At 38.7% G+C, this 12,277-nt stretch overlaps 1 protein-coding gene, 1 long non-coding RNA gene and 1 pseudogene across 2 annotated transcripts; 2 read left to right on the top strand and 1 right to left on the bottom strand.

The window, feature by feature from the left end:
- Nucleotides 1–1,104: 1,104 nt before the first annotated feature.
- On the bottom strand, nucleotides 1,105–2,451 carry LOC119020018. The gene is made up of 3 exons (XR_005075207.1): nucleotides 2,375–2,451; nucleotides 1,702–1,813; nucleotides 1,105–1,161 (listed from the first exon to the last, which is right to left on the bottom strand). It is a non-coding gene; the product is annotated as an uncharacterized LOC119020018 (long non-coding RNA).
- Nucleotides 2,452–2,582: 131 nt separating this feature from the next.
- LOC119020159 (cilia- and flagella-associated protein 157-like) lies at nucleotides 2,583–7,750 on the top strand. The gene is made up of 9 exons (XM_037099311.1): nucleotides 2,583–2,831; nucleotides 3,818–4,089; nucleotides 4,272–4,425; nucleotides 4,572–4,818; nucleotides 5,229–5,350; nucleotides 5,811–5,961; nucleotides 6,740–6,852; nucleotides 7,114–7,233; nucleotides 7,572–7,750. The coding sequence occupies exons 1-9, from the start codon at nucleotides 2,686–2,688 to the stop codon at nucleotides 7,648–7,650; spliced, it is 1,404 nt and encodes a 467-aa protein (XP_036955206.1). The 5' UTR covers nucleotides 2,583–2,685; the 3' UTR covers nucleotides 7,651–7,750.
- Nucleotides 7,751–9,642: 1,892 nt separating this feature from the next.
- LOC119019279 lies at nucleotides 9,643–11,566 on the top strand (annotated as a pseudogene).
- The last annotated feature ends 711 nt before the right edge of the window (nucleotides 11,567–12,277 follow it).

A 12,277-nucleotide genomic window follows, 5' to 3' on the forward strand; every position in this document is an offset into this window, starting at 1 on the left:
TATTGAACTCAGTTTGTAGTAGCCAGTGGTATTACTGTCAAATCCCCCGTGGACTTGCAGTTATTCTGTAATATCTGGGTAGCATCCAACTAAAACATATTTACTGTTGCTCTTTTTTTCATGGCCGCCTTTATGCTACGTGGTGACTTAATATGCTTATTAATTTACCAGGCTTGACTGAGCCGAAACTGCATTAACGTCAACACTGGTCAGTCAGTCAGCCAAGTGGATTTATGGGCAGGGAGTGAAGCAAGGTGAAACACACAGGCACCCAATTAAAATCCCAACCAAGCCAAATAGAGGTGGGGGGGATGAAAAGTTACCAATTAAAAAGCCGGCATTTACACAGTGCTGGATGACCTGCTCAAGATAAATAACTGCTACTCTGGCATAAGGTAATAATGATAGATTAAAATGCCATAATGAAGTCTGCGATTTAACACGTTTAACCTTTCTATTAGTGTGATTGCTCTCTGTGCCAGTAACAGGCTGTAGAGTCAAACAGCGGCGGACAAAGTGAACCCAATGAAAACATGAGGCTGTTACTTCTGCTGCAGCTAACATGTGATGACATGAAGGGAACATAGGGAAACTTACAACAAAAGAAACAATTCCAGCATTTCTATCCTGTGTGCATGATGTACTGTATTGTGCAACCAGGCAATTTTTCAGCAATACTGGCTCACACCCACCCAAGGGAGCCACTGAGTTGGAAATCATCAGATGGGTGATCATGACTGCACCACAACGCCATGTGTCTTCCCCTGAGTCTATTAAAGGAGACCTTCGGTCGATTTAATCATGTAGCTTCATTGCTCAAGCTACACTTGGCTTGCCAGTACCGAAGATGCGAACACATTTGGTCCCACCATTACAGGGCTCTGTGAACGGAGCGTTAGCAGTGACAGCTAACAGCATAAGGTCAGAACTTTACACTGTGTTTTAAGCTTCTTAACATGCTCCATATCTCACCCCAAAAGTCATGCAACATCAGCAGACACCTTACAACACAGCACTGTAGCGTGTATGACTCAAAATGAATAAAAAAGTAGTTAAAACAGTGTGTTTGTGCAAGGAGCTACATACCGGTTTCTTGACATCCGTGTCTTCTGGTGGCTAGGCCAAACTAGTCAATCCGTGGAGCGTGCGCTTACTCCCTCACTGGAGACAGAAACGTATTCCAGCATTTTTCTGTTCATGATGTACATGTCCATGTTACAGCCTTTCATGAGCCATGAGCCTTACAATAGCCTGTTAAGCCTATTGAGCACATGTATGTTTAAATCGACCGAAGTTCTCCTTTAACAGAGGCACATTTTAATGGTGACAAAATGACAGACAAAACTTTATTTTGAAGTATGTTAGCAGTGACACTAAACACAGATAAACAGAGATTTCATGTGTTTTTTACCTGTTCAATACAGCTTCAATACACACAGCCAAGAAGTTAGGATACCGACAAGCCGTTAATCATAGGCTATGAAACATTAGTTTAGCTGTACGCTGACACGTAGCAAAGGGCAACAGGTTGGACTCGAACCCTGGGCTGCGCCCCATGTGCAGCAGTGTTGTCCTCCCTCTGCCAGCTTAGCTGCAAGGGCACCCTGTTCATTGACCATTTCTTTCCTTGATAAATTTTACCATTCGCAAAAGTATTTCCTGAAAATCCTTAGTTTTAACTTTAATAAAAGTGTGATATACCTCAGTGTGATCCTCCTGACTCAGGCAGCATGCCGGAAGGATATTTTGGCCCTTCATCTTGGTGACCTTGTAGCAGATGGCTGTAAGGAGAGCAGGGATGGAAACTTCCTTCCTTCCAGTGAGAGAATTTTAAGACACTTTTATTGTTTATTTGTCAAAGTCTTTTAACATTCACTTTTATCTGTTGTTTTAATGGACTAGCCATTAAAGACAAGTACAGCCTCTAAGACCATTGGAGAGACCTGTGTTTCCTATGGGAGAGGTATCAAATGTCTATTTAATTATTATATTATTGCCAATTATTTTACCTTAGCTCTTTATCTTGCTTTCGCGTACTGACCTCTGTTTGTTTGTTGATCTGTATCTTTGACATGTAACATATTGGATGTTGCTTGTGTGATTGTGGACGAGGTAATTTGGGATCAGTTAAGTTTTTCTGAACCTGGGTCTGAATTTGAATAAAAAACTTTTACATTTGTAGTGTTGTATTGATAGTTTTTAATAGTTTGATAGTGACAGTTGACAGTGTAATGGTTTGTAGCAAAGAGAAACATCAACATCCTCATGTTTCATCCCAACGCAAATTACTAACAACTAGATAACCATGACACATGCTGTTACAAAGTCAGTGTTTGCATTATTGAAAATATATTTCTATTAATGTCTGGACCACCTGACTGATGTTCTTGACAACAGAAGATGAAAAAAGATAGTGTGCTTTTGCAATTCAACTGTAGACGAAACAGTTTTCTAATAGTTATTTTCCTAATTTGTAGAAATGTTGTTCATATTTCTTTCGTTTAAAAGACAACAAAGAAAGTGTTCACTCCTCTTAACAAGGTGGTCCAGTGAGCAGTGCTTGTGAAATGTGGCCAAGCTGGGGACGGGCTTCCGTAGCGTTGCTTAGCAACAGCGCAGTGTATTTGTAGTTTCCCTCCGCCAACCCTCAGCGTAACTAAACTTTAGCTAACTCTGTCTGACACGATGCCCAAAATGAAGGATAAGAAAAGCGAGAACAAAGAAGATGAAGACAAGAAAACATCACAGAAGGACAGCTCCGTGACGGATGCGGACAGTGAGAAGGCTTTCTACCTGACTCAAATACGATATCTGGACGAGCAGTTGGAGAGGTGAGGCAAAAAAAAAACAACAACAACAACAACAACAACAACAAAACTCTCCACAGTTGTTTAGGATACTTCAACTTATGTGACAGTTTTTCTATCCGGGCGAGGACACGCCTGACAGAGATAAGTTCGAACTTTCTTTGTCTCGCTTTCAAACTAAACTCAAACTTGTAGCGTTATATTTTGAAATCCCTTCAGCGCAACGGTACGTCATATGCGTCTGTCGGAATGTAACGTTAGGTTTTGTTAGCTTGTCATTTTCTAGCTAGCTCATCACTTGAAATTAGCGTTAGCTTCTTTTAAAGTACCGGTACATATACATGATCAGTAACAGAGTTGTAACGAAGTAGATTTACTCAAATATTGTACGATATTTCAGTCGCATTTTGAGGAAAATATGCATGTTAAGTTCTTTTACATGCGTACTGTAATTTACCTGCATTTACATTTGCTTTATACTTCTACTCGATTACCTTTCAGAAGGAAATATTGTATTGTATTGTAACGTACTTGAATACAATGCATTGTCATATATTAAACTTCACAGACGTATAGAAATGAGTCTGAACTAATAATCCAGTGCATAATGATATAATACCTCAGGGGCCATGTTCATTCATAATGTGTACTATTACTTTTAATTATTGTGTACATGCAGCTGATAATACTGATGATACTGATAATACTGTAATTTTACTCGAGTTAAGCTACATTTTTATTGAATTCTTCCACCAGTGCACATAACTGAATGGAATGCATGCAAGATTTTAAAACCTAGACCGAGAAGTTCACCTGTTCTGGTAGAAATTGCAAGAAATTCCCCATAATGCAGCATTAAATTATAACTACAGCCCTTTGAGAGGCAGCCATGTGATGTATGGCATCCAATCAGCCAGAACATGTAAAAGACGATACATGTCACCCTACAGTACATAGAAGAATTATTTTATCCCTAACTCTTTGGACTGAATGACCCCTTCCTCCTCCAGATATCAGCTGAAATGTGATCAACTAGAGAGGCAGAAGAACGACTTGAACTCTAAGTACAATGCACTCGAGACGCAGAAAAAGGACATCGTTGAGTTCCTGAAACACTCCCTGCTTGGAAAGGAGGAGGAAGTGGACGAGCTGACAGAGCGCCTGGAGAGTCAGCAGCAGGCTGCCAGTAATGAAAGAGAGGCCCTGCAGCTGCAGCATAGTCAGCTGAAGGAAGAGCTTCTAAACAGGATTGAAGAACTCACCACAGAAAACGAGGCTCTTGGTGAGACTGAATATCTCTGTGGCTTAAACCAGGGTCGAGCTCATCTCTTACTCTAGAATGGCGAAGGTCCTGTGAAAATTAGATTTAAGAAGAAACTCCTTGTTGGATGTGTTAAATCTCAATGAATGTAACCATTGAGGTTTAACCCTCTCCTCTCCTTTCCTGTTATGTCCCTTTCGTAGTGGCAAGGCTTGCAGTTCTGGAGGAGCATCAGAAGAGCTCAGAGCAGCTGACAGCCAACATAGAGTCTTTGGAGAAGGAGCTGGCTTGTCAGAAGGAGGAACACAAAGCTGAAATACACAACCAGGAAATGAGAGTACTCCAGGAAAAGTGGAGGTTAAGACTATTGATTATCATAGCGTATCCCAGTTATACATTCCTGGTAGTTTTTTTTTAAGGGTAAAAAGCTAAGTCACATCAAAAAATAAATTAAAATCTGCATGAGCCCTGCATGTACTCCCTTTCATGTTCCCTGTTAACAGGTTGGAGAAGGACTTGGCAGCAGAAGTGCAGCAGCAGGTGGAGCAGAAGATCCCGGAGATGACCAGGTTAACCCTGCAGGAGAACACGGAGGTTAGGGCTCAGTTCAGCAAGCTGTCAGAGCAGGCACTGGTCATGATCAAGGAGAACTCTACCCTGAGGGAACAAAAGAATCAGCTCAGACTGGATGTGGACAGCCTGGAGGAAATGCTCAGCAAGACATCCCACCAGAGCTGCATCAGTAAGAAGGTAAGAGAGAGACTTGATGGATGATATAGTTGTTCACAAATATACACATATACACTTTCTATGTGTTATTTGGGCCTAATTGTTTGATTTGAATTTTTGTAACTTTGTGCTTTGTAACATTGTCAAGTTAGTTAGTCGTACATGTTGATTATAATGATATATTTATTATTCAGTTTATTGTATTACAGTTTTATGTGTATTATGCAATCCACTCGGTTTTGCATTTTTTAATTGTTGTTTATGAGTAAAAAGTACTGTGCTGTGGCATTTGGAGAGTGCTTAAAAACTTCAAAAACAGTTTAAATATTTTTTTCCTCCTTTTAGCAACCTTTCTTAGTGAACTTACTGATTACTTTGTTTTTCGTTTGGCTTGGGTTCACCAAAATTGTTTGCAATCTTCTGTCTGTCAGTTGGTGCAGCAGCTTACAGAGAAGTGCCAGCAGCTGCAGGAGGAGCTGAAAGACTGTAGGCAAGAACTCAAGCAGTTTCAGACTGAACGCACAGCAGCCCTGGCTGAGATGGAGGTGCTCAGGTCAGAGTTTACTGTGTCTCTACTGACCATATCAATGATTTAACAAAAATAATTTGAAGGAGTTGAAGTGAAAACTCATATGAAAGTAAGGTTAAGGCTAATCGGCGACATTTGAACTATAATAACCGTAACACAAAATACCATTGAGTTAAATCTTATTGCACACACACACACGCACGTTCTTTACTACAAATGACTATTTGGTCTTAATTAAATGCAACTAACTGCAGCTCTAATAATTAAAATAATCAAGTCAAAATTTCAAGTAATAAGAGAGGCAATAGACTTGTCACGTTTAGTCACCTTAAGGATCTGGAAAGGGCTCTATAAATAGATGTATGACATTATTAGTGCGATAGATTATGAAAGTAAAGAAAACAGAATGACATTCAATGATGAAGGACCAAATGATGACAATAACATATGAAAAGAAACCTGGAAATCTGTGCTGTGCTTTCAGGCAGGGCCGGGCCTCGCTGTTTGAGCAGTGCAGTAAAACCAGAGCTGAGGAGAGTCGACTGGAGGCGGAGCTACAGGAAGAGAGGAGGAGGATGAGCAGGATGAAGAGCATGATGCAGGACACAGCTGTAACCCTCAAATATGTCCTGATGGTAAAACAAAAAGAATCCTGATCAGAAACACCCCATACTGATAACATCAGGACACATGTTCAAGGGATCTCATTCAGGGACAAAGCTGCCTGAGCAAAGCCAGAGGAAGTGCTAGCACTTATATAGAAATTCTAAAATCTAGGGGTAGGGATTTTTTTGGACATAGTTCATTGGTTATTGGTGAGGTAAAAAATTATACTTATCTAGGTTAGCTAACTAGCCTAGCGGACCCTCTGCAGCCATGAATTAAAATAACTTCACCAAATCACCACTGTAACTTCACTACTTCTATATTGCACAGCCTTTCTAAACACATTAAGGTTTTAGTTAACCCTGGTCTTCACACCATGATCTATATCAACAAAACCAGCTGAATTGTTAAGTAATGAATTCATAATCATCATTACCATTAAGCTAATTGATTCTTGCTTGTGTAAATGGAATAAGCAGAAATGTGAAACCCCCAAAACACAGAATAAAATGGGAAATGATACTTGTGTGTACTGAGATCTTTGTTGATCTTATATTACTGAGAGGATTCTTATGACAGTGCGTCAATGTGACATTTGAAATATCTCTAAATATGAAGTTGCTGCCACACAATCGTTAATTAAGTAGGCTAATAATGAACTGAACAGATGGTATAGTAAAAGCACAAGTGTAGCAACGTAAAAAACACCCACTATTGTTTGTTGTGCCATTTATTTTATTCATTGAGATTGTTTCCTCTGCTTAGAAATGTTTCTCTATGTAGTCCTGATGTTGGCTCTGTTTGCAGGAGGCACCGACCATGCAAGAGTGGAAGCAGCTGATCCAGAAGCTGCTGGTGGAAAACTACACCACAGAGAACGACCAACTGAACGAGCAGCTCTCTGATCTTGCAGCAGCTCGGTAATAAAATCCCTCTTTCACTGATTATGTCTGTTGATCTGAAGGTCTGTGAGTGGCATTTGATCTGCATTGTGCATCACATCTTGAGACTACTGTTTACTATCCATCAACTACATAAAGAAATGATCTATGCCTTTAATGTGGTGATGGCGCGTGTAATTCTTTGGGAGAATTTTTAATATCCCATTCTTGACCGATCATGTCACAGCCACTTAGTCCCCCTTCCTTGTCAACATTGTCCTGTTTCTTGTGTTTTTACAGAGAAGGGACCCTGAATCCAGCTTCTGATCTGGGAGTTCTACCCCCTCCCACACTGAAACAGAAAGACGTACTCTCCGGAACAGGAGCTGGGTCCAACAGCACCCATGTGCCTCTGCACAGGTTTGTTTCAGACTTCAGATTTCACCAGCTGGGTCTGCAGGGGGCAGTGTTGTGTTTGGAAGTCTAGTTTGAAAACTGTTCATGGGCTCTGGTGGAGTCAATGTAGCCCTTGTGTTAAATTTAGTCAAAATTTTTAAGTCCTTTTGCTAACAATATATACATATATAGACAGTGTGTATGTATAAAACAACAATAAAACAATCTGTTTTAATTTTCATGCAATTTGCAGTAATAGATGTCACTTTAATTGTAAATGACTAAATTTGGTGTGTTGGTGTGTGCCTTTGATGAAACTCTACTGAATTATGTTACTTCTGTTGTTCTTTTCTATCCCTCAGGAAGCCCTCCAGTCAGAAAACATCCAACGCCAATAACCCAAATGATTCAGCACTTAAATTTCTGACCCAAAGAAAGTAATTCACTAAACCAAAATAACAGAAACTAAACTCATTTCCTCCTTTCTCCTGCTTGTGATCGAGAAAACCCTTCATATTAAAGAGGATACACATTGTTGATAGTTTGAGTGAGGACTCCATTTACCCCTTAACCTCGCCAAAGAACCAAAATTCATAATTTACTGTGTGCTGTAAATACCTTTGTTAAAGTTAGGCTTTGTGACTTTGTGGCCACAAGATAAATAAGTAATGGCATGCTAAAATTAACTGTAGGATTAGACAAGGTCATTGAGGAGTCAGTGTATGTCTATTAAGTTTAATAACATTCAGGAACATTAGCCACCAGAGGCGACTGATCATACCAGACTGAGTAGGGATGTAGCAGAAAACCTCCACAGTGTCCCATCAATTCACCTCATCAGTAATATGAATGTGTTATGTCTTCTTTAAAAAAATCCACATGGTCTTTCTTACAGGCAGCAGTGGAAGAAGTAATCAGTCATTTAAGTAAAAGAAGCAATACCACGGTACAGAAATACGCCACCTTCAAAATCTCACTTAAATTAAAGTAAAAAGAAAGTGTTGGCTTCTAAATATACTTAAAGTAAAGGGAATAAAGTAAAATAAATCATCGTTCAGAAAGGCTCATTTTAGAATAATGTTGCCACTGGTAAAGGTGACGCTAATTTTTTACCCCCCCTCCAGGAATCAATAAACTTTTTATCTAATTTATGTCATTGTTCACATCTAACTAATATTTTGCTAAACCAGTCAGGTATATTGTAGAGTTCTTCAGATCTTCATTATTGGTGAAATAGTTGTTTCAGGTTATTTAGCATTTAAGTTACTTAACCCTGTTGAAGTGTTCAGTCTCTCTGGAGAACTAAAGAGAAAAACTGTCCTTGTTTCACTGACTGAGAACCTTCATCAACACGTCCTTGTTTCATGCTTATGGTGTTTTGATCAGCTGTAGAAATTAAATGCTTTATTAAATAGACATGAAACAGAACAGATGATTAGATGTTGATCTTTTATTTTGATACATGTACAGTTAGTTTGTACTGTACTGAATCAAGAGTGAAATATTGACCTCAGAAAACATGCTGACACCATCTGCTGGTGATAAAATGATACAGCAGCATTTCCTCATTAGTGGGCTTTGCTGAGAGATGGACACCTCTGTAGCATTAGCATCGTTATATCGCGATAACGAAATAAATGCATTCTTTATCGTGAGAAAACAATCTTTGTTACATTGAGGTAACAAAATAAATGCATTCTTTTTCGCGAGCAAACAATCTTTGTTATATCGATAATAATATAATAAGTCGTTATCACAAGATAACAGTGCATAAAAAAAGAAGAAAAATCAATGGCGGGTCTCGGCTCTGACTGCCAAATCATTTTTGAGTGAATGTTGAATAATAATATTATGACAATTAAATGAATTTCACATTATGTCATTTTTAAAATTAAATATTTGTCTTTCTATATTGAAAGTATTTTTTTTCTACTGTTTTCTGACTGCATTCAGTCATTCATAATGCAAAGATCCACTGGATTTATTTTAAATAGTTCACACATTCTAAAGTCTTGATTTATTTATTTATTTTACTGACATAACATGAGGTATATTCAAAAATGTGGACTCCTATGAGCATATCTGGAATCATTTTGTTGTTACAATACTTTTCATTTAAAAACCTCAATATCCATGTTCCATTTCAACCAACTACTACAGTTAAATGTTACTTGTATATTCAGCAATGTAAATATGCAGCACTTTTAACTGTTTAATTAGTATTTTTACAGAGGGTTAGGGTTAGTAGATGCACTTCAGTTCAGTAGGGGGCGGTAACGCACCTCTGAGCTCGTCTACCAACTACAACTTAAAGCAGAAGAAGAAGAAGTTTCAGTTTAACATTTAATCGAACTACACTCCTATCTGTAATTACATTTTAGATAGCTATAATAGCATTTCTCCTAGGCAAAAATTGGTATCTCACTAGTCATAATGGTAATTAAAGATATCTGCAACAACATTCTTACTAGTAGAAATGTTATTTCAAGATATCTACAACTGTAATTGTACTAGTCAAAACTAAATTAAAATATCTAAAGATCCTTAAAAAGTATAAGTGGCCGTTTTAACATTTAATAGCTTGACTGGATATGTGTTGCAGACACACAGACAGACACTCATGCACACAAACACGCAAAGTGAATGAGATCAGGTGAAATGATCGAAAAAAAAAAAGATTTCAATAATCGACAGTGACATATTTATTATTTACAAGACATAATGTGAGGCAGAAAAAGGAGAGAAGAAGGTGGAGGTGGTGTTTAGTAAACATCAAGAGGAGCCTAAATTGTTCTGTGAGGACGAGCAGAGAGCTGTGTGTCCTGTCTGTGATGTTTCTCTCCACCAGAGTCACACGGTGGTTCCTGTAGAACAAGCAGTCAGTGAGCTGAAGGAGCAGCTGAAATCTGACTTAAAGTCTCTACAGGACAAGAGGAACAAATACAAACAAGTAGAGAAAACATACAATGAAGTGATTCAACACTCCAAGAAGCAGCTGTTGTCCACAGAGAGGCAGATCAGAGCAGAGTTCAACAAGCTCCACCAGTTCCTGAAAGAGGAAGAGGAGTCCAGACTGGCAGCTCTGAGGGAGGAAGAGGAGCAGAAGGGGAAGACTGTCAGCAGAGAGATGAAGATGATTGAGGAGCAGCTCTCCTCTCTGTCAGACAGTATCTGTGCTGTTGAACAAGAGCTGCAGAAACACAACGTGCCATTCCTCAGCAGTTATAAAGCCACTCAGACCAGAGCCAGAGTCCAGTGCTCACTGTCAGATCCACAGCTGGTCTCAGGAGCGCTGATAGATGTGGCCAAACACCTGGGCAACCTGTCCTTCAGAGTCTGGGAGAAGATGAAGGACCAGGTCCACTTCCAGTGTGAGACATGGAGACACAAACCAGCAGCTTCCTGACAATCCAGAGAGAAACACTAATTATACCAATGTTTTTGGCTCTGAGGGCTTCAGCTCAGGGGAACACAGCTGGGAGGTGGAGGTGGGAGATCATCCAGCTGGACTATGACAGGGGGGAGGTGTCCTTCTACAACCCTGAAGACATGACTCACATCTACACTCACAGAGACACTTTCACTGAGAAACTCTTCCCATATTTTGGTATTGGAAATGCTGGTGATACTAAAGCTGCTGATATCAGAATCTGTCAGACTGATATCTCTCTGTCATATTCAGGGAGGGTAGTGAAGTCAAAGTGATATTTTTAAGATTTTGAAAATGTTTTAAAACCTTACCAGTCAGTTCTTTACAGATGGGAGTGGTGTGTTTTGTAATAAGTCAAAGTCAAAATATATATAAAATGCACATTGTGTATTTCCAACTCACAAGAAAGAAACTAAAGCATAAATGATTAGTGGTGTGTAAAGCATTCTTTCAGAAATAGTGTTTGTGGTGTAAACATGCTGCAAGAAACATTCAAAATGATTTTATATCAAAACATTCAGACATTTTAAATGTTTTTTTTTTGAAACAAAACATTTTTACTGTATAATGGACCAAACATTAATTGTTGATGTAATAATCCACCTCTTATTTGTTTACCACATGTGCCTTGAAACACAGATGACAGTTGACTGACATGTTCTACATGTTTATATTTATCTTGTTCTTTATTTGTTATTCTTTGACTGTAGAAAATTCTGCAGAAATTGTTCGATAATGTTAGACGTAGTTTACGTCTAGCTTCAAGGTTCAGTCCACATTTGAAAAGGACAAAGCTACAAGAAAATTGAAGAGGTTCATCAAATAATGACTGTATAATGGTGTGGATTATGGCTGCAGCGGGAGACTGTTCCTATGACCAGTTGATTTCTTGATTTCAATAAAATGTCAGAAAACAGTGGAAACATGCCAGATAAACAGCAATCTTTTGAATTATCCTTGCTAAATATTTTATATTAATTATTGTTTAAACTGACATCACTGTGGGTTAGTAATCATAGCTGGCAGTCTACCACAACTCATTCAGCATGTCAGAAGTCTCATTTCTAATAGTATGTATTAAAAATGTTGATTGCAAAGTTCTGACCTCGTCTTTGAATTGTGGATGTTGAATTTTAAAGGTTATTAGCAGGGGTCAATTCTTCATTAATAGTTATCGGTATTATTTCACAGCAGGCTGCATTTCATAATTCTTGAACAGTTAAGTGGAGCTGTTGTTTGTTCCTCTGTGTGTACGTTAAACTGTCCTAACAACCCATCAACACCAGGCTGTGTTAGAGGAACTTGCGTAAATCTAAATTAGTTGTACATTGTGTTCAAAAACATCAACTATTTAACGGAACATTTTCCAACAGCGTAGTGCAAAGGCCTGATGCAGGTTAACAATAATCGTAAAATTATTCAGTTTATCATGACACAATAGCAAAATGCATGCAAAAGTATTTTGTATGTTCAGCCCACAAATTATTGTGTGACACGCGATAAAACAAAAGACTCAGGTATCAACAGATAACAGCTCCATAAAAACAACATTTCTAATCCATACACAGCCCTATGCCCTGAACTTCACAGCCATGTCTAGGGCTACTTTTTTTGTTTTGTTTTGTTGCTTTACGCTTA

This window comes from Acanthopagrus latus, chromosome 5 (assembly GCF_904848185.1).
Source record: "Acanthopagrus latus isolate v.2019 chromosome 5, fAcaLat1.1, whole genome shotgun sequence".
NCBI lineage: Eukaryota > Metazoa > Chordata > Actinopteri > Spariformes > Sparidae > Acanthopagrus > Acanthopagrus latus.

What these genes read in the sequence shown, in the direction of transcription:
- LOC119020159 (XM_037099311.1), top strand. Translation starts at nt 2,686, where the DNA reads ATGCCCAAAATGAAGGATAAGAAAAGCGAGAACAAAGAAGATGAAGAC. An exon ending in CTGGACGAGCAGTTGGAGAG is followed by an intron (nt 2,832 to 3,817) that starts GTGAGGCAAAAA and finishes TTCCTCCTCCAG; the next exon opens with ATATCAGCTGAAATGTGATC. An exon ending in GCTGAGATGGAGGTGCTCAG is followed by an intron (nt 5,351 to 5,810) that starts GTCAGAGTTTAC and finishes CTGTGCTTTCAG; the next exon opens with GCAGGGCCGGGCCTCGCTGT.